Source organism: Chiloscyllium plagiosum, unplaced genomic scaffold, assembly GCF_037043375.1.
Source record: "Chiloscyllium plagiosum isolate Xiang-an unplaced genomic scaffold, Cpla_swu_hap1 HiC_scaffold_44, whole genome shotgun sequence".
Classification (NCBI taxonomy): Eukaryota; Metazoa; Chordata; class Chondrichthyes; order Orectolobiformes; family Hemiscylliidae; genus Chiloscyllium; species Chiloscyllium plagiosum.
The window spans coordinates 8,124,247-8,146,591 of NW_028270182.1; the positions used below are offsets into that span (position 1 = coordinate 8,124,247).

The 22,345-nt window shown below is 48.4% G+C and overlaps 1 protein-coding gene across 1 annotated transcript; it reads right to left on the bottom strand.

Annotated features, from left to right (window-relative positions):
- Positions 1-261: 261 nt before the first annotated feature.
- On the bottom strand, positions 262-20,828 carry serpine1 (serpin peptidase inhibitor, clade E (nexin, plasminogen activator inhibitor type 1), member 1). Its single transcript, XM_043683503.2, has 9 exons — positions 20,707-20,828; positions 16,715-17,001; positions 12,407-12,640; positions 11,624-11,821; positions 10,512-10,710; positions 8,975-9,075; positions 7,286-7,372; positions 5,239-5,322; positions 262-4,082 (listed from the first exon to the last, which is right to left on the bottom strand). The coding sequence occupies exons 2-9, from the start codon at positions 16,980-16,982 to the stop codon at positions 4,045-4,047; spliced, it is 1,209 nt and encodes a 402-aa protein (XP_043539438.1). The 5' UTR covers positions 16,983-17,001; positions 20,707-20,828; the 3' UTR covers positions 262-4,044.
- Positions 20,829-22,345: the final 1,517 nt, after the last annotated feature.

Genomic DNA, 22,345 nt, shown 5'->3' on the forward strand with positions numbered 1-22,345 from the left:
AGTGTCTCAGGATTAGATCCTCAGCTGGTCAACATCTCAAGATAAGGTGTTCCCAGGCTGAAGATTGGTTCTTGAGGCTTGGCTTCAGCATTGGTGAGGATTGGTCCCCCATTGTACATCTGAGTTAGAGATCACCAAACAAATTCTAATTCAAATAAGGAACAGACCAATTCTGAGAAAAATGGAAAAACATTCCTCTGTAGCTAGAGGTCAATACTTCCCTGAAGGGGAGGGAAGTGAGTGGAGTAAATCATTGAGGAAATGTATTAAGGGAGATATTTATTTCAAATCTTATTGCAAAACACAGACACAAACACAGAACATACAAATAGCTCTATTTTTACACACTCTTACAGTGAATTGAAAAAATACAGTATCACACAAACAATATATAAAAATACACATTCTCAAGCTTAGGTAGACTGTAAACATTCATACCATACAAAAGAAAAATGAACCAATGTTGTGGCTGAATGTTTCCCAAATTCAGGACGACTGCCCATTTTTATTGCTCTTGGTTAGTCTCGGCCTGGCCAAGTCGTTTCGATGTTAAAAATGATTCCCTAACAAAAACAAATGCAGTCTTGCCTTGGAAAAGGTAGCTACCATACCTAACTCTGATGAGTTGGTGACCCAAGGCATCATTGCTACCCATAATGCCTTGTGTGTACTACAGTGGGCTCCGATTTCAGGACCAGAGGGTCAAGTCAGAAGTGAATATAAGAACTCGGAGCAGTAGTAGCCTGTCTGACCCATCGAGCCTGCTCTGCCATTCAATGGCGAATCTTTCTCACAGACTGGGCTCCACCCGCTCACCATAACCCTTAACTCCTTCACTGTTCCAATAGCTATCTACCCTTGCCTTCAACTGGGCAGGGAAGTCCACAGATTCATGACCCTTTGGGTGAAGAAGTTCCTCCTCAGCTCAGTCCTACATCTGGAGCTGGACAGCAGCAGAAAATAAAAACTAACCACTAATGAAATGCTTTAAATCAGCTTATGGCTTGGATGACAGATTTTGAAACATTCTTCATCCATGAGTAGGAAAGATTTGGAGGGGTATGGGCCAGGAGCAGGCAGGTGAGACTAGTTTAGTTAGAATGGAATCCCTACAATGTTGAAGCAGGCCATTCAGCCCATCAAGTCCGCCACAGTCCTCTGAAGAGCATCCTCCTGTCCCTGTGACCCTGCATTTCCTATGGCTAACCCACCTAACCTGCACACTATGGGCAATTTCCCACAGCCAATCCACCCTAACCTCTACATCTTTGGACTGTGGGAGGAAACCTGAGCACCCAAAGGAAACCCATGCAGACACGGGGAGAATGACTGTGTGGACTTTGCACAGTCGCCAGAGGCTGAAATCAAACCTGGTTCCCTGGCGCTGTGAGGCAGCAGTGCTAACTACTGAGCCACTTTGCCACCCCGTTTGGGATACTCAGCATGGACTGGTTGGACTGTTGGACTGAAGGGGTCTGTTCCTGTGCTGTATGACCCCTCTGGTTAAAAAGCACAAAAAGCACCCCATTTGTCTCTCCTATCCTCCAGAAATTTAGCATTTCTTTTTGCAAGTGTGGGATATTAGGCGGAGATATCCCAACAGGAACAGGATGTAGAGGGTTCAGGGCTAATCAAATTGATGTTTTCGAAGATGATTACAGAATTTCAAAGGGACAATAGGGAGAAATGTTTTCTCTGGGGTAAAGGGAAAGTCTAGAACCAGGGCAGATGATCTTAAACTTTGAGCCAAGTCACTCAGGGTTAATACCAGGAAGTGCACCTTCACACAGAGGAGTAGGAATCTGAAATTAACTCCATCCTCCTGCCACACGAAAAGAAATTGTGGGTTGGAGGTCAATTGAAAATTTCAACACTGCCAGTCCAGTGTACTAAGAGATGGGGAACGATAGTGTAGGTTAGATGGACTTCAGATTGTTGTGCCAACCTGTGAAACCATCGAGGGCTGAAGGGCCTGTACTGCGCTGTAATGTTCTATGTTCGAATAGGCACTGGAATGATGTGAAGTCACTCTCAAGTTGAATGGTGAAATAGGTTAAAAAAAAAATCACACAACACTAGGTTATAGTCCAACAGGTTTAATTGGAAGCATTATCTTTCCGAGTGCTGCTCCTTCATCAGGTGGTTGTGGAGTAGCACTCTGAAAGCTAGTGCTTCAGAGTAAACCTGTTGGACTATAACCTGGTGTTGGGTGTACAAAGTTTAAAAATCACACAAGTCCAACACCGGCATCTCCAAATCATGAAATAGGTGCTCTTGAGGTAGCGTCCTTACCTCCGAACCAAGATTCAAATTTAAACACTGAAAGAACTGCGGATGCCGGGTATCAGAAACAAGAACAGAAATTGCTGGAGAAACTCAACAAGGTTGGCAGCATCCGTGGAGAGAAATCAGTTGACATTTCACGTACAGTGAGTCTTCATCCCTTTCAATAACAGCAAGTGTCCCCTTGTCCTCATGCAGCTCCGAAGATGGTTCCGAAACATGAACTCTGATTTCCCTCCACAGGTGCTGAGTTTTTCCAGCAATTTGTTTTTCTTTTGGGCCTTGGTTCAAGCTTCACCTTCCCCAGAGGTACGTCATAATATTTCTTACCAGGTTTGTTAAGGGCAATGTCCATAACAAAGTGTGCCTTTGTGAGCAGGTTCCCCAGAAAGGGCTGAATGACCTCCCTCCAATTCCTATATTTGCAGAATGCACTCACTATATACAACAGAATGGTTGAAATCCCCACTAAAAATATCACTCGTTCCTCAATGCTCCCACTCCACCTTTGAGCTTTTTCTTTATTTAAATACAAAACAATTTCTAAAGTCAAAAGAAATAAATTACACAGATCTGAAAATATATTACAAACTACATGATGAGGTTTCATATTTTCCAAAGTGAAGCAACAGTGCAAGTTTTGGTATACAGATATATGTGTAAGTAAGAATGGAAACATCCTGCACATTCACAGTCAGCAAGCAGATAGCTGGTCCCCCAGCATTTCAACCTCTCCTCCCTCAACGATGCGGATATTAACATAGAGTCTAGGCACAGGGTAGGAACTGACAGATGACAATTGGAAATTGACATGGAGGGGAATATGGAATGGAATTTAAAGGGGGTGGGGTGAGTGTGACAGTCCATTAATGGTCCCCAAATTTGTGTTACAGGGTGTGGTGACATGCAATTTTGCATCTCCTCACATTCCCCCAGTGCCATATTTCCCACAGAGAGGCGGGGGTGGGGGGGGGGGGGGGGGGGGGGGGGGGTGGGAGGGGGGGGTGGGTGGAAGAAGAGGGGGCTAGTCTAGGGATGTCACAACACACCTCTTCCTGCAGAAATGCAAGTGGGCCATTCAGGGTGTAACGGAGTTCATTCAAACCAAAAACATCCCGTATCCATCCTGACTGAACTCAGCATCGTCTTCAATGTGGTGCATTGGTCAACGTTTACCCCTCAACCCAAGTCGCTTGACTCGCTCGTTAATGGTTATGTGGGATCTTGCTTTGTGCCCTTTGGCTGGAGTGTAACTTGAGGTGGGGGGTCTGTGCGATAAAGGTGACAAGCAATTGGTCCAAGTGCCGCAGTGATCGAGGGCAAAGGTTTTGGGGTATTTCTGCTCAGAGCGAAGTTGGTTGGGGAGATGTCAGAATTCAATGCACCAATGGAGAGGAAGGAGGAGGAAGGGTTGCGTTGCTGGAACCAGGCACGCATGCCATTACAAACTCAGATGGCATCAGATGTTCCGAGTGGCTGGTGATTGGATGCAGCGAGACTTCGCAATGAATGGGGATTACTCGTGTGACCGTGGATTAGAAAATGACGTCTAATGAAGGCTGAAGTTCAAGTCACAGCTGGTTAAATGAGAGCAAGGTCCAGGCACGAAATTGATATCATCCCCGGATTCCAAAAAAAATCTTCCTTCCCTCATTGTACATTTTTCTCTCAGTTAATTCCAGTTTCTTTTTTCTACCTTCCGATGTGGGTTTCCACAGAGATGATACCTGAGTATTGTCTTTTCAGAGTTGGCATCGTGCTCTACGGCTCCATGACTTGGCCCAAGAAGAGAATGGTGCCTACGAAACGAGAGGTGGGGGAGGGACGTCAATATAGAAACAAAAACTCAACCTTGCCGCACTCAGAGCCCATTGGCCTTCTGTCAAACTCCCTCGGGATTAAGTCTTCAAAGCCTCCCTGACAAGGTGCAACATCTCCACCGACACGTGGGTATCTACCCAGCTGAGGAAATTCCGCAATGTCTACATATGGACCACGGACAGCATTCTATCCGGGTGCATCAGGGTTTGGTACGGCAACTGCTCTGCCCAGGACTGTAAGAAACTACAGAAAGTTGTGCGCACCACCCAGACCATCACGGAAGCCAACCTTCCATCTATGGACTCCATCTGCACTTCTCGCTGCTATGGAAAGGCTGCCAACATCAAAGACCCCTCCCACCCCAGGAATGCGGTCTTCCAAATTCCTTGGTACAGGCAGAGGAGACAGAAGCTTCAACACACACCAACAGGATGAAGAACAACTTCCTCCCTGCTGTTATTAGACTGCTAAATGAACCTCTCTAACTTCAAATTGTGCTGATCTTGCTCTGTGCAGCTCCTGTGCAGCCATAACCTTGTTTGCCTCACTCTGTCTAAGCACCCTGTGATCTGTATGTCCTTGTTTGCTATGATCCGCCTGCACTGCTCACAAAACAAGACTTTTCACTTCGATACGTGTAACTACTATAAAACCACTTTGCGTATCTCCGTCAGACCAAGTGCTGACACAAATCCCACTCATCCTCACCCAGAAGCCCCAAAGTATGATCGCTAGGCTATTAGCCAAGAGGTTCTGGGGATCGGAGTTCAAATCACACTGCAGAAGTTGGGGGGATTTGAATCCAATAAAAATCTGGAATTGATGACCATGAAATCATTACCAATTGTTAGGGGAAAGCCCGACTCTAGGAGATGTGACTACAACCACACAGCAATGGGATGAACTACAATAAACACTGGCCTAGTCAGTGATGCTGACACAGGAACAGAAAGAAAAATCTTCAGCATCGAAGTTGGGCAAATGGGAGTGTGCTACAGGTTAGCCATGATGGGTCAATGCCTTCCTGTTTCCAAAATGGCAGAACAAGCCCGAGCACCCACGTTCCTGTTGTCGTCCCTAGCACTACAAGCATCCAACATGGCTACCTCCCCAACGACCCTCTTGTTGCCTTACCTGTGGGGTTATGCCGCACTAAGAAGAGGAAGGGCCTGTCGATCACAACCTCGAATGGCGCCATGCGCTCATAAAGGATGGCAGCTGCGAAGAAAAAGCAAAATGTCAGCCCATCACCGCAATCACACAGTTCATTCTTGCACCAGCTGTCAATAATACTTCCAGTTGAAGCCTCCTCGAATGAGACGCTGTGAAAAACATTGAGAAATATCGGGGGCAAGGTGACAACCGTATGTAAACACTGCGGCTGTGACGAGGTAATTGCAAACACCAGCCACAGGGTGGCTCTGTGGGGGGCAAGTTGAGTGTTTCTCTCCTGCTACCATCTTGCCTTCATGACCAAAAGCTTCTGAAGTTCAGATGCCGGGACAAAATGCCAGGCGCAGAAGTGCTCAGCTGCACTGGCATGCGAAAACCTCCCCACTGTACGGAGACACGCCATCATGGCTGAGCCCGTAATAAAGCCTAGAATGGCCTGGCACACCAAGGCAAAGGAGAGCGTTGACAGCCATGGACACTACAGAAATACAAAGAATTATTTCTGCGGGTTGAGAGACTTTGGAAGTTTGTCTCTATCCTCATTGGAATTTAGAAGAATGAAGGGGTGGAGGGTGGAATCTTACAGAAACATAAAATGATGAAGGATGTACATAACATAGAAGGCTGTTTCCACTGGCGTGAGAAACTAGAACGACTGGGCACAGCCTCAAAACAAGGGGAGAGCAGGTTTAGGACTGAGTTCAGGAGGAACTTCTTCACCCAAAGGCTTGTGGAATTCCTGGCCACTGATGCAGTCGAGGCTACTTCATTGAATGTTTTTAAGGCAAAGATAAGTTTTTTTTTTAAAACTGTAAAAGGAATTAAAGGATATGATGAGCAGGAGGGTAACTGGAGCTGAGTCCATGAAAAGATCAGCCATGATCTTACTGAATGGCGGAGCAGGCTTGAAGGACCTGATGGCTCCAAGTCCATAGGAGGCGATAGATTGAATATTTTCATTCACGCAGAAGGTAAGATTCTTGCCGTGAAGGGGAAAATCGAGAGCTGTCGGGGGGGGGGGGGGTGGATGGGAATTCAGAATGCAAGCAGATCAGTGTGCTCTCAATGAGAGAGCAGGCTCAAGGCTGAATGTTCCCAGTGTTAACGGTCAGGGGATGTGGGTTTGAATCAACAGATGGTGAAAGTTTTAAAAAACTTTAAGAACTTAAGTTTCGACCAGAATGAGAATTTCTGACCGTTTGGAGGAAGGGTCACTTTGATTTCTCGTGACAGAGGCTGCCAGACCTGCTGCCTGTGACTTTTTTTCCAGCAATTTCTGTTTCTGATTTCCAGCGTCCGCAGTGCTTTCGGTTTTCTTTTTGTCTGAACTAGAAGAGCTAGCTCATTACCAACCACCTAACCAACATCGTTGAGTGCAAATTGGGTTGATTGTTGCAAAAGGTATGCAAACGTCATATTGGGTTCAATCATGCCCCCATCTGGGAAAGGAAATCTGCCATTCTCACCCAGTCTGACCTGCTAAAGCGATGTGGTTGACTCTTAAACTGACCTCTCAGCCATTGGGAATGGGCAATAGATACTTTCCCAGCCAGCACGGGGAGGTGATGTCCTAGTGGTATTATTGCTAGACTGTTAATTCAGGTAATGTTCTGGGGACCTGGGTTCGAATCCCATCAGGGCCAGATTGAAATCAATAAGGAATCTGGAATTAAGTGATGACCGTGAAATTGATGACAATCGTTGGAGGAAAACCCATTTGGTTCACTAATGCCCCTTTAAAGGAGCAAACTGCTGTCCTTACATGTGTCTCCAGACCCACAGCAATGTGGCTGACTCCCAACTGTCCCTGGGGCAGATATGGATGGGCAATAAATGCCACATCTTGTGAATGAAAACAAGAGTCTGGAGAGGTGCAAGGCACAAGCAACTCACTAAAGGGCAGCAAGGAATCCCTGCCTATACAGTTCCCTCTGGATTGAAACTCAGGAACGCCTTGGGATGAAGGTTACGTTGAATGTTCTGGTGTAATTTGCAGGTTGAGACTCACCAGAGGCAGCCGATGCCTTTGTCCCACTCTCGTTGACTTCAACCTTGACTTTCTGCAGAGTCTTTGCCACAAACAATTGCTCGCTTGCTGCACCGGGAGAGGGGAGGGAAAAGGAGATTAGGCTGTGGTCCAACCGTGCCAGAGAGAGAGAACCCTGCATTTCCCACGGCCAACCCACCCTAACCTGCACATCCTTGGGCACTATGGGACAATCTAGCACGGCCAATCCACCCTAACCTGCACATCCCTGGGCACTATGGGACAATCTAGCACGGCCAATCCACCCTAACCTGTGGGAGGAAACCTGAAAGGAACCCACACAAACACAGGGAGAACATGCAAACTCCACATAGTCGTCCAAGGGTGGAATCGAACCCATGTACCTGGTGCTGTGAGGCAGCAGTGCTAACTACTGAGCCACTGTGCCACCTTCGACATGTTTGCCAGTTCGCTCTGAACCCCGTCCCCAACCAGACCACCACCACCCTGATGCCCTTCCCAGAATAGTCTGCATTCACACCATCCCAGAAAGGAACCAGTGAAGTTGCATGATTATTGTGCTAAGCCTACAGATGAGAGAGAGCACAGCAAACGTTTTATTATCTGACGCCTATAGGACCAGGAATGTGTTGGATGATCAGATATTTTTGATAATGAAGTGATCCACATCATCAATGTGAAAACACCCGTTAAGAAATGTAATTCAGGGGGTATACGTGGCACTGTTATACTTTACATAAGTCACTTCCATAATAATGCAACTTTGCCTTAAATAAAACTTAGACTGCCTTCTTACTCACTCCTTCAACTGGCCAAGTGCTGGCAAATGGGACTAGATTAGGTTAGGATATCTCAGAAGTTGGACAGAAGGGTCTGTTTCAGGGTTGTGCATCTGTACAACTATTTGGATATTGCAATATTTGAGGAGAAAGTGACTTGAAATTGAATCAACTCTTGATATTTCATGCAGCCATTCAATTGAACAGCAAGTATATTTACGCTAAGGTCAATAAATTAAAACATACTATAATGACTGGACTGAATAACACCTGGTATTTGAAAGTTGTAGTGTTTGCCGGGTTATCGAGAGGGCCAGTTCTGGAAGGCACTGGTTAATAGAGAGGATTGAGTCACATTGTGCTGGTTGATTCAGAGTGCACTGTGTGGAAAGTGCCGGTTAGGAACAAGACGCCAGCTAATCGAGAGGGCCGGTTGAGAAGGTCGGTTCAGGGGACCGCGTGCCAATTAATTGAAAGGATCTGTTCATGATTTAAGGTGCCAGGTAATCGAGGGCACTGGTTAAAGCAAAAGGTTTGCTATAGTGTATATAGGAGCAGGAGTAGGCACCATTCACTGTGATCATGGGTCGATCATCCAACTCAGCCCCCCCTGTTCCTGCTTTCTCCCCTTCAATCTGTAGTGTTAGGAAAAGGGGTAAATGTAGGGGAATGGGTGGGTTACGCTTCGGCGGGTCGGTGTGGACTTGTTGGGCCAAAGGGCCTGTTTCCACACTAAGTAATCTAATCTAATCTAATCTCTTGAGCCCCAAGTACTCCCTCTTGAAGTCACACAATCGACCGGTTTCTATGCAGAGAATACCACAAGCCCCCCCCCCCCCACTCTCTGGGTGAAGACGGTTCTCCCCATCTCAGTCCACAATGGTCTGCTCTTATGTCCTCAGATACTTACTGCTAATCTTGCTGAAGTCGGCCTTTCTTGCGTTAAAGATGTCCGTTATTCCCAAGGCCATCAGTGGCTTCCTCAGATCCACCTCACTTTCCAGCGAAAATCTGCCAAGAGAAGGAGAGAGAAAATGAATATGTATAAACACGGTGGTGAAAACGCTTAGTGAAGATTTTACCCCAGTGTTCGAAGCCCCCGATTCAATTAACTGGAGGTTGTCACCATCAGGTTTATTTTACAATTGACCCGTCTCGGATTTATTTTGGTGCATCTCCAAGGATGTCATATCCCGAGGTGGGATTTGAACTGGGTGAGGTGGTGGGCTCAGCAATGATGCCACTGGACTGACCATCCAGCATCTTCCCACAGCAGGGGGATGGTGAAATCTCAATTTGATTTAGATCGCCCCCTGATGGTGACCGTGTAACAGCAGTTGATTTCTGTAAAAGCTGCCAACCTGGTTCACAAATGGATCTGCTGTCCTAGTCTACACGTGACTCCAGGCCTGCAGCGATGTGATTGGCTCTTAGCTGCCCCTTTCAACAAGCCCGGCTGGTGAAGGGCAATTGAGGATAGGAGTTGGGGGCCTCATGTTGCAGCTGTACAGGACATATTTAGGGCCACTTTTGGAATACTGTGTTCAATTCTGGTCTCCCTGCTTTAGGAAGGCTTGTATTAAACTGGAAAGAGTGCAGAAAGGATATTACCAGGACTGGAGGGTTTGAGCAAGAGGGAGATGCTGGCTAGGCTTGGGCTATTCTCTATGAAGAATGAGGGAAGACCTTACAGAAGTTTATAAAATGAAGGGCATGGATAGGGTGAATAGCCAAGGTCTTTTCCCCAGGGTAGGGGAGTCCAAAGCTCGAGGGCATTGGTTTAGTGCAAGAGGGCAAGATTTAAAAGGGACCGGAGGGGAAACTTCTTCACAGAGGGTGGTGCGTGTATGGAATGAGATGCCAAAGGAAGGGATAGAGGCTGGCACAATGATAACATCTGAAAGAAATAGGGACAGGTATGTGAATAGGAAGGGTTTAGATGGACATGCTGGCAAATGGTACTAGATTAGTTCAGGAAATCTGATGGGCATGGATGAGTCAGGCTGAAGGGTCTGTTTCTCTGACCCTGTAAATGCCTACATCCCAGCACAAATACTTTAAAAGAAAACTACCCTCTCAACACAGTGTCAATGCACTCCGAGAGACAGGCAGGCAAGAGTTAAATCTCCTGGGTTAGTCAAAGATTCTATCTGTATGATTTTATATTCAAGTCTGAATTAGACAGATTTCTATGTTAGCATAAATGCAGGAGGGGGCACAGGTTAAGGGTGATGGACTGAAAGGTCAAAACCAGATCGAACTAGGTAGAACTGGCTCGAGGGGCCGAATGGTCTACCGTGTGCCCAGGCCAGCTAGGCCGGAGGTCTGTCCGGGCACAGGGACTAACCTCCCTGCCTACCCCCAAGGGTAACCAGGAAGCCCATGGACCCCAGCTCTGGACAAGTGCTGCCCCTTGCGCACACGGCAACCCCATCCCCCTCACTTACTTGGGCAGGACGAGTTGGCGCTTGACGGTCTCAAGGCTTTGCGCCCACTCGTCGACCAGCGAGGCGGTGATGATGTCTGTGAGGGCGGACAGGGGCACCTTCTTGTAGATGGGCGCCACGATGTACATGCTGAGGGTCTCGCCGTGGTAGGGCAGCTCGATCACGTCGTAGTCCACGCCGCTGGGAGTCACAAACTCGCCTGTGGAGAGAAAGCAACGCCATTGGTGACCAGGCCCAATGTGACAAGCTGAGTCTGGTAAACTTGGTCGGCACATACAAGACGGACCGAAGGGTCTCTTTCCTTGCCTGGACGACTCAGACTAAAGGTACTAAGGGATTCTATCTCCTAGAGGTTGGAGCGTAGTTGGAATTTCTTGCTACCAAGAACTGGGGAGAGGGGTGTGCAGAGTCCTTGTGTATAATTGAAGGCTGCAACAAACTCTTGATCAAGGGTACAGAAAAAGGGGCAGGAAAGTGGACATGAGGAATGTTAGATTGGCCAGGATCCTATTGGAGGGGCCGAATGGCCTACTCCTGTTCCTTACGGTCTTGCCCATTGGTCCGGATCCTTCATGATATTATGAACATCTCTGCTGTTACGGAACTGGGGCCTGGGAGCCGCAGCTTTGAGTCAGAGCAGAGAAACTGCATTGACATGGTGCCTTTTCATGCCTCAGGCGCGTTTCACAGCCCACTGAGTCAGCGGGGAGTGAAGAAAGGTGGGGAATTAGGTAGCAGGCAGAGGTGTTCTAGCATGGATTCGATGGGCAGAATAGCCGGTGCTGCAGATGTGCCCAACCACGGCCTCCCCTCCTGAACTGGTCTGGTTTCATCTCTTCGTTGCCTCCCCCAGTTCTGGGGTTAGCTGCATTTGGGATGTGTCACCTCTGTGCGCACCCCCCCCCCCCCCCAATTGGCAGCACTGACGCTGGTGAATTCCCAGGAGAGTTAGCAGACCACGAGGAAGAGGTGGATCTTCCAGAGCGGCTGGTGAGGGACCAGGAGTTTCAGGGAGGGAATCTCAGGAGTCACGTATCCAAGCAGCTGAGAGGGGAACAACAGAGGGGGAAGGCAGACACATGCACTCAGAGTGGAGGAAGTAGTTAACTCACTGGCATTCAGCTTGGCGCTCTGCGACATCATGGGCACTAGGATCTTAGTGCCATCCTCCTTGTAGAATACCCTCTGGTGGGTGGCCTCAATAGGGAATGGCAGCTTCCAGAGCCCCTTGAAGTAGACGGCGTTGATCAGAACCATGCGGGTCAGAACCGGGTCAAGCACATCTGGGCGGAGAAATTTGGGGATCATGCCTGGATTGGGGAAGGACCAAGACAACCAGAAATCCAATTAGCAACACAATGCTAAAACCCAGATCACCCCCATCCCTAACAAGTTTGGTTTTGAAGTAATAATCTTTCCCAATATTACCCTCAGCACCATAAGCTCAAATTTTACCTTGTTACCTGATTACCCCCAGGACAGAGACATTATGGGGTTAGATAAAGAGTAAAGCTCCCTTTACACTGTCCCCTTATCAAAAACCCCCCAGATAGAGTCAGCATGGGATTAGATACACAGTAAAGCTCCTTTTACACTGACCTCCATATCAAATACTCAGAACAGAGTCAGCATGGGTAAAGCTCCCTCTACACTGTCACCCGATCAAATACTCCCAGGTCAGGGACAGCACAGGATTAGATACAGAGTAAAGCTCCTCTCCACACTAACCTCCCATCAAATACTCCCAGGACAGGGACAACACGGGGTTAGATACAGAGTAAAGCTCCCTCTACACTGTCCCCCATCAAACACTCCCAGGACAGGGACAGCTGCCCAATCCCATCCCTCCGAGTTGGTGCTACATAGATGGAGCAGTACAGTGGCTGAGAACCCACCTCTGGTTTGTATTTCCACCCATTTGTTGATGAGGTAGGTAGCCATGGCGGCATCCTGGAAGTAGATCTGTTTGGGCCAGCTGTTGAATGCCCGGCGATAATTTTTCAAGTAGGCATTTGGGAGCTGCATATTCCTCTGGATGAACACACTGTTGGCCGAGTAGACAATGTCACGGTTGCTCTTGGCGGTCAGATCTTTCTGGAGATGTCTCAGGGCCAGCGGCACACCCTTGTCTGCCCAGAGAAAGAAGAAATCCAATTGAGTCCGGAGCTCCAGATACCTGGGTCCTGCCCGTGTCTCTTTAAAGACACCCGTTCCCTGGACAAATATTTGTCCATCTGATCCAAAGACTCACCCTTCCATTCCGGTTTGATGCTCGCCTTGGCAACTCCCCCCTCCACCCCCCAGCTCCAGCTCCTCCATTCCCAAGCCACCGTCACTGCCTGGCAACTAGCTGTTATCTGAATGCAAATTGTTGTTATGGAGTGAAGTCCTAACAGGGTGCAACATATTGAAGATCTCCATGTACCTCACCAAAGGGAGGTCCGAGAGACAGATTGAGAGAACGCAGGTGAAAAATAGAGAGAGAGAAAGATATGGAGAGAGAAAGGGACAGAGAAAGAGACATAGGGAGATAGAGAGAAAGGGACAGAGAGAGAAAGACCGAGAGGAGAGAGAGAAAGGGACAGAGAAAAAAAACGATATAGAGAGAAAGAGACAGTGAGAAAGAAAGAGAATTTGGATGGAAGTGGGGCAAGGTCAAGAGAGATGGTGACAGTGGAGTTGGATCTGCGACATTTGCAGATGGAGGCAGGCGAAGAGGTCCTTTGTGAGGGATTGGCCACTGCCGCAAGGTGGGACTCGCTGTGGCCATGTTGCACACAGCAAGATTTTGCAGAAATGCAGCTCCACCTGGCGCACTGATGCCTCTCTCTCCGTAAAGATGTTCCCACATCCCCAGCACTGACAGCGATTAACTCCCATCTTACAACACCACCATCGCACAAGACATCGGTCTCCCATGCATCCACCCTCTGACGAGGGGGAACTTCCCTTTCAAGCTTCCTTTGTGACTTCTAATGATGATTAACGAGCCTTATTGTCACCCGCCCTTGCCCTGCTGCCTGTCTTAGCGAGTACCTGGGCAGGAGAGAGCTCAATGGGGGTGCTTGGACCTGACCATCATGTCTCAGGCCCAGTTTGATTCAGCAGTACTGAACTCCCGCCACCAGAGGCCCTCAGTTAGCCATGCAGACGCAAGACCTGTATTGGCACAAAACAGCAGTAGGCCATTCAGCCCCTCATGCCTGTTCCACCATTCAATAGGATCGTGGAACATCGCAGGTCCACTTTCCTGCTAAGAATCTCTCTCTCTCTGTCGGCCTCCAGTATACACAAGGACTCTGCTCCCACAGCTCTCTGTGGCAAGGAGTTCCAAAATTTCCAAAAGAGATTCCTGCTCATTTCAGACACTCCCTAAGTTCAGAGACAGTGCCCTCTGGTCCTTGACTCTCCCATGAGGGCGAAACAGCCCCTCAGCACTGACCCTTAAGAATCTAATATGTTTCAATGAGGTCACCTCATTTTTCTAAACTCCAGTCAGTAGAGTCCCAACCTGTTTAGCCTCTCATAAGACTCTCCCTCCATCCCAGGGATCATCCTGGTGAACTTTCTCCGAACCACCTCCAATGAAACAATACCTTTCCTTCAATAAGTCCAGACAAAGCATCTCAGTTTGGTTGGCATATTAAAAGGAACACCACCTCAGTATCTCACACTTAGGCACTTTACTGCCTTTTGAATTCCACACTGCATTCAGGAACTCAAGATCACAAACAGGTTCCTCTAATTTGGTTATACCCCTTCCCTCCATCTCCGTGTCTTGTTTGATCTCAACAGAACTGACTCATTTCTGGACTATTAACACCTATCGTACATCATAGGATTCCTCTACCACCACTGCATTTTGCTCTGGGCTCCATCCGTTCCAGTGGTTCCTCCCTTTTGTCAACAAAGTGTACGAAAAACAAATCACCTTTCTGTCCCTTCAGTTCTGGAGAAGAGTCGTTAGCTCGGTTTCTCTCTCCACTGAAATGCTGTCAGACCTGCTGAGTTTCTCCAGCAGTTTTGTGTTTTTATTTCCAGCATCCACAACATTTGGCTTTTACACAAACTCAATCCTTCTGTGTGATTTCTTCCCCACCCCGCATCCGTACTTCCACCCAAAATCCCCACTCGCGGTCCCGGTCTTGTTTTTTCCATAGTTGTGCTTTCAGCCAGAGATACCCTCATTCTGTCAAAACCTACCTACACCAGTTCAAAGCCTTGTCTTCTCACTTACAATCACCCTCCCTTTATCTTCTGTTCTGCAGCATTTTTAATCTGCTTTAACCTTTTCTGTTCCTTTACCCCTCTTTAACACCATAACACCCAGAATGTTTTGGAATACTGCATTCAATTCTCATCTCCCTGCTATAGGAAGGATGTTGTGAAACCTGAAAAGGTTCAGAATTGAGTTACAAAGATAATGCTGGGGTTTTGCAGGGCTTGAGCTATAAGGAGGGGCTGAATAGGCTGGGACTGTTTTTCCCTGGTGCACCAGAGGCTGAGGGGTGACCTTATAGAATCATGAGGGGCATGGATAGGGTAAATACTGAAGGTCTTTCTCCCACAAGGTAGGGGAATCCAAAACTAGAGGCCATATGGTTAAAGTAAGAGGGGAAAAATTTGAAAGGGACCTAAAGGGCAACTTTTTCCATGCAGACGGTGCTGTTTGTATGCTGCAGAGGAAGTGGTGGAGGCTGGCACAATGACAACACTTAAAAGGCATGTGAATGGGTACATGAATAGGAAGGGTTTAAGAGGGAAATGGGCCAAGTGCTAGCAAATGGGACTAGATTAAGTTAGGATATCTGGTCGGGTTGGACTGAAGGGTCTGTTTCCGTGCTGTACAATGAATGACTCTCAGAGTCATAAAAACGAAAAGAAATGCGGCTGCTGTAAATCAGAAACAAAACAGAGGTTGCTGGAAAAGCTCAGCAGGTGTGGCAGCACCTGTGAAGGTAAATCAGAGGTAATGTTTTGGGTCGAGTGACCCTACCTCAGAACTCTAAGAGTCATGCTGGACTCGCACTCTCTCGACAGATGTTGCCAAACCTGCTGAGTTTCTCCAGTGCAGATCTGGCTTTATTGCAATTGGCAAGGTTAGCAGTCAATTTCACTGCTGGTTTCCTTAATCTCTCACCACGATCTCCCAACGCCCACATAACAAGGTGTGCAGAATCATTCACACCTGGTCGTGTGTGTACTGTCTGACTAAGACTGAAAAGCAGGACTAGACAGGAGGACTGATTCACATTTACGTCCATCCTGTTGATGCACACTTCAGACACAAGCCCCTGAGCTCCCCAGCTTTCCAGGATGGGCCACTTCCTGTACAACAGCTGGCAGGCATAAAGCTCCAACACAAGGCAGGCACAGAACTGAAAGGGAAACATTCTCTGAGAATGAGAGACACACGCTCATTCACTCCCACACAGTTACAGAGAGATGGGCACACACAGATGCCGAGAGACACACACATGCAGAGAGAGAGCGCGACTGGCTGACACACGCAGATGCAGAGAAAGAGAGAGAGACAGGCAGGCACACACACAGATGCAGAGAGACAGAAAGATGCAGAGAGAGAGAGACAGGCAGACACACACACAGATGCAGAGAAAGACAGACAGACAGGAACACTGATGCAGAGAGACAGAAAGATGCAGAGAGAGAGAGAGACAGGTAGACACATGCAGAGCGAGAGAGAGGGAGACAGGCAGACACACATGGAGCGAGAGAGAGGGAGACAGGCAGACACACATGGAGCGAGAGAGAGGGGGAGACAGGCAGACATACATGGAGCGAGAGAGAGGGGGAGACAGGCAGACATACATGGAGCGAGAGAGAGGGGGAGACAGGCAGACACACATGGAGAGAGAGAGAGGGGGAGACAGGCAGACATACATGGAGCGAGAGAGAGGGAGACAGGCAGACACACATGGAGCGAGAGAGAGGGGGAGACAGGCAGACACACATGGAGCGAGAGAGAGGGGGAGACAGGCAAACACACATAGCGAGAGAGAGAGAGAGACACAGGCATGCGCGCACACAGATGGAGAGAGACAGAGAGAGAGAAGCACACACACAGATGCAGAAAGACAGACAGGTAGCAGTGAGGTTCCCTGTGGGATAACTCCAGGGGAGTATCTCCGTGCTGAAACCAGGGTTACATTTACAGACCCTCCGCCCCCGGATCCCGGGCTCACCTTTCAGTTGGTATCCCATGGTGCTCCAAAGCTGTTTGAGGGTGTTCCCAGCTGCTCCGAGCTGAGCCATTCCCATCAGGGCTGTCGCACCGTACGGTGAGAGCACCACGTTCCGCTCGCCGGCCGATGCTGCCACTTCCCGGAACAGGCGGATCCCGAAATCGGTGCCCAGCTTGGAGACGGGGGGTCCGGCTGTGGCCTGGCAGACGTTGACTGCGGCGGCAAGCAGGAAGGTGACCAGGAACTGGAGGGTTTGGCGGCTGGTCATGGCGGTCTCTCTGGGCTGGCTGCAAGGAGAGAGAGAACAGGGCAGACTGCTTAGCTGTCAGGCAGACACACAGCGGGAGCTAGCTGGGAACAAATTGGCTGCTCAACCACAACACAGGAGGAGGCCATTCGGCCCACTTTGTCTCCGCTGAGGGCTAGCAGAGACAAGAGACGTTGTCCTTGGGAGGGGAGACTGGAGCACTTTATGCAGAGTTTGGACGAATGAGAGGAGATCTAATTGTGATGGACTAGATCCAAAAGACAAAGTCATGAGGATGTTTCCCCGTCTGGGACAATCTAGTTTTAGGATAAGGTTTAAAACCGAGATGAGGGGGAAATAACTTATCTGTGGCATTCACTCACCGCGCCCCCCTCCCGGGGATACAGAGCACTCTAAATGTAAGGAGGAGGTAGATTTTTAATTCGAAAGGGGAGGGATTGATGGCTGATCATTGCAGTCTCTCTGGGTTATAAGGCTCCCGGGTGCAGGCAAAAAAGTGGAGTTGATGCCAAGATGTGGTCAGTTGTGTTTGCATTCAACGGCACAGCTGGCTTGAGGGGCCGAACGGCCTCCTCCTTGTTCTTACATCTTAGTCGCAACCTCCTGCCTCCTGCTCAGTACCCTGTGTATTCTTCCTTCACCTCAGAATAACTGAGATGGGGAGGAATTCCTTCAGCCAGAGGGTGGGGACTCTGTGGAACTCATTGCCGCAGAGGGCTGTGGAGGGCAAGTCATTGCGTGTCTTTAAGACAGAGAGAGATACGTTCCTGATTTGATTGGGGGGTTGAGAAACAGAACAGCCATAACTGAATGGCGGATCAGACTAGACGGGCCAAGTGGGCTGAGGTGGGCACTGCAGATGCTGGAGATTAGAGTGGTGCTGGAAAAGCACAGCAGGTCAGGCAGCATCTGAGGGCTCATTCCTGGTGAAGGGCTTTTGCCCGAAACATCGATTTTCCTGCACCCCGGATGCTGCCGGACCTGCTGTACTTTTCCAGCACCACTCTAATCTTGACTCTAGATGGGCCAAATGGCCTAATTCTGCTGCTATATCTCATGCATCACGATGCAGTCCAACTCTCGGGCAGATCCCCTGCCACTCACTGAGTGAAGTACACAGGAACCTCGATTATCTGAACGACATGGGCAGGGAATATTTTATTCGGATAATCAAACGTTCGGATGACCCGAAATTCAGATATTCGCCATTTGGGTAATCGAGGTTTCTCTGTATTGCTCTAGGATATCCCGAGGCAGTGCCAGGAGTTATTAGAATGCAGTTCCTTCTTTTCCCCACCTCCCCCACTGGAATCGCTCTCCCTGGGCAACGGCGATGAGCCAGTTGAGAACGCGGAAAGCAAGATCAAGGGCCTGAGTTGTGGGGAAGTGAAGGCAGAGACCAGCCCCAAACCTCAGTTGACCTCAGTACCATTGAGAAGAGGTAGGGGGCTGGGGGGAGTGTGGTGGTGGGGGTAGGAAATCAGCAATCCTCACCACCTCTCCCAATCCGGCACCCCCCCCCCCCCCCGGCGATACCATGCATGAACACAGACTTGTGTCATGCCCCCACAGTTGACTAGCTCAGTGCGTTTGCCGGAGGGGGACAGGGGGACACAACCACAAACAGACGGTCCGAATAGACCTCCCCACGTGGAAATAGACACGCGCCACAGCAAGATTCCAGCCGCGAAGCACATTTTGGAAGGTTTGGAGAGGTGCTAAAGAAATGCAAGTTCATTCATTTCTGCGGTGGGAGCAGGTATTAAGACACAGATCTTCAGACGCGACAGAGGGCTGGCAGATCTGATTGGAGTTAATTATTTGAACTAAGGGTGTGTGAAAGAAAGAATTACTCAGCAAATAAGGGGAGTCTCCTGGCATTAATGGGGTAGCAGGTATGGAGGATTGTAACAACAATTCTAATTATTTATAGCAATGGCATTGTTGAATCTGCACTTAATCCAGTGGAATAGATTAGGCAATGATCTCAATTTAACCTCCCAGCTCAGAAAGACTGTGTGGGGCTCCCTCCCTCAATGTAGTGGAGTGTTCAGGCTCAAGTCTGGGACTTCAACTCACAACATTGTGACCCAGAGCTCCCCTAGACATACGGAGTGCAAAAATAAACAGAACTGGAACAAAGTCACCTCCTGGTGGACACAGAATTAGACCTCTGTCCCCCACCCCGGTCGCAAACCAATCTCAAGAGGGACTGGGTAAGAGCCCAGCTGTGTTGTCCTTTGTAACAAAACTGATCTCTCTCCAGACACCTCCACTCCTGCTCTTTCTCAGAGGCAGTCCCAGCCAAGCTCATCAGTAGGCAAGTCAACCATACACATCTCTCATATGCACAGTTCCTCTTAATCACACCAACACACACTGTCTCTCACATACACTCTCTCTTGATCACACTCACATTGACAGACACACACACTCTAACACACATACATTCTCTCAATCACGCCAACAGACGCACATACTCTGTCACTCAGATGTGCACACACACGTGCACACTCTCACACATACACTCTCACTATCTCTCTCCCTCCCCAGTAGCACAGCGATCTTAGATACACAGTTCAAACACCAACTGCGCCTGGAGGACCAGCAACTCGGTGAAAGACACGCTTTGGTCTGTCCAAAACCGGTTGGGATTCCAGAACAAGGAGCTGACCTTGACCCAGTGTTACAGACTGGCACATCCCAAGGTCTGGGACAATGTGCTGAGGGATGCACGAAGGCTTAGGGCAACTGTTGCTAAGGTGCAGTGGGGAAAGACCACTGTCTGAGGTCTTCCTGTCGAAGTTTAAGTGGGGGTCTGTTCAGTTATTGGACCCTCCCTGTGCCTCAAACGTATGTAACTATCATCTTGTAGGAGTAGGAAATGCCTTTAGTTTGTTTGATGGATGGAGTCAAACTCCAATGTTTGTTTCTTCATACGTAACTGTACAAACGCAAATTGCTTTATGTACGTATATAAAGATATTTTTATGACTAAAGCATATTTTTGAAATTAAAAAACATAGTGCACAGAAAAAGACAGGAGTAAACACACCCACAGACACACAACACTATTAAACTCGGAGTCATACATCCACAAATACTAAGCAAAGCAATAGAGACACATATTCTCTCAATCACACACACAGGCACAATGACAGATGGACACCCACACTTTTGCACAATTGATCTCTCTTGTTAGTAGCTCAAGGGTTACAGGTACACTGATTCGGAAAGACGCTGAAAAATGTGTTGCTGGAAAAGCGCAGCAGGTCAGGCAGCTTCCAAGGAGCAGGAGAATCGACGTTTCGGGCATGAGCCCTTGGATGCTGCCTGACCCTGCTGCGCTTTTCCAGCAACACATTTTTCAGCTCTGATCTCCAGCATCTGCAGTCCTCACTTTCTCCTAGTTGATTCGGAAAGACTTCAGGGCAAATACTCACAGACCCAGGGAGACATGTACACACATGCAAAGGGGATCATACAGAGGGGCAGAGGATCAGATTTAATATTAAACAGGAAGGCAAATACATACACACAGACACAAATTTTGTGTTAGGGACAAAAAAAACACACAAATTTCGTGTCAGGAATAAACACGCACAAATATTGGGTTAGGAATAAAAACACACAAATGTACTGTCAGGAAAAAAAACATACAAATATAGTGTCAGAAATAACACACACACAACTGAAGCTACAATGCTGCACATTGAGTACTTACAGTACCAGGCAGTGCAGTGCTGTCTTGTCCTGTTCTCTGTTGGCGCTGTCTCTGTCGACAGTAGACTTTGTTCGAGCTTCAGTACAGCTTACAACTCTTATGCACCTCTCCTCCCTCCTCTGCCTTTTATGTTCCTCAGGACGGAAGCTGATTTGCTGAGTAAATCACTACTGCACCAGAGTTCACGCCCCCTCTCCCACACCCCCACCGTAGTTACTGTAAACAAGACAATACAGGCTGTCTCATCCGTCTCACCAAACATACAGCACTGCCCGCGGGTCCTAGTGTCCGACAGAATCTACAGTTTAACCAGCTCAGTGTCACCGAGGGACAGTATTGGTGGGGACAGATCTGTCACTGTATAACCCTGGGGTACAGTACTGGTGGGGATAGGTCTGTCACTGAATAACCCTGGGGTACAGTACTGGTGGGGATAGGTCTGTCACTATATAATACTGGAATACAGTGCTGGTGGGGACAGGTCTGCCACTGTATAACACTGGGGTACAGCACTGGTGGGGATAGATCTGTCACTGTATAACACTGGGATATAGTACTGGTGGGGATAGGTCTGTCACTGTATAACACTGGGGTACAGTACTGGTGGGGACAGGTCTGTCACTGTATAACACTGGGGTACAGCACTGGTGGGGACAGGTCTGTCACTGTATAACACTGGGGTACAGTACTGGTGGGGACAGATCTGTCAATGTATAACATTGGGATATAGTACTGGTGGGACAGGTCTGTCACTGTATAACACTGGGCTACAGTACTGGTGGGGATAGGTCTGTCACTGTATAACACTGGGATACAGTACTGGTGGGGACAGGTCTGTCACTGTATAACACTGGGGTACAGTACTGGTGGGGACAGGTCTGTCACTGTATAACACTGGGGTATAGTACTGGTGGGGACAGGTATGTAAATGTATAACACTGGGATATAGTACTGGTGGGACAGGTCTGTCACTGTATAACACTGGGGTACAGCACTGGTGGGGACAGGTCTGTCACTGTATAACACTGGGGTACAGTACTGGTGGGGACAGATCTGTCAATGTATAACATTGGGATATAGTACTGGTGGGGATAGGTCTGTCACTGTATAACACTGATTCAGTACTGGTGGGGACAGGTCTGTCACTGTATAACACTGGGGTACAGTACTGGTGGGGACAGGTCTGTCACTGTATAACACTGGGGTATAGTACTGGTGGGGACAGGTATGTAAATGTATAACACTGGGATATAGTACTGGTGGGACAGGTCTGTCACTGTATAACACTGGGGTACAGCACTGGTGGGGACAGGTCTGTCACTGTATAACACTGGGGTACAGTACTGGTGGGGACAGATCTGTCAATGTATAACATTGGGATATAGTACTGGTGGGGACAGGTCTGTCACTGTATAACACTGGGCTACAGTACTGGTGGGGATAGGTCTGTCACTGTATAACACTGGGATACAGTACTGGTGGGGACAGGTCTGTCACTGTATAACACTGGGGTACAGTACTGGTGGGGACAGGTCTGTCACTGTATAACACTGGGGTACAGTACTGGTGGGGACAGGTATGTAAATGTATAACACTGGGATATAGTACTGGTGGGGACAGGTATGTAAATATATAACAC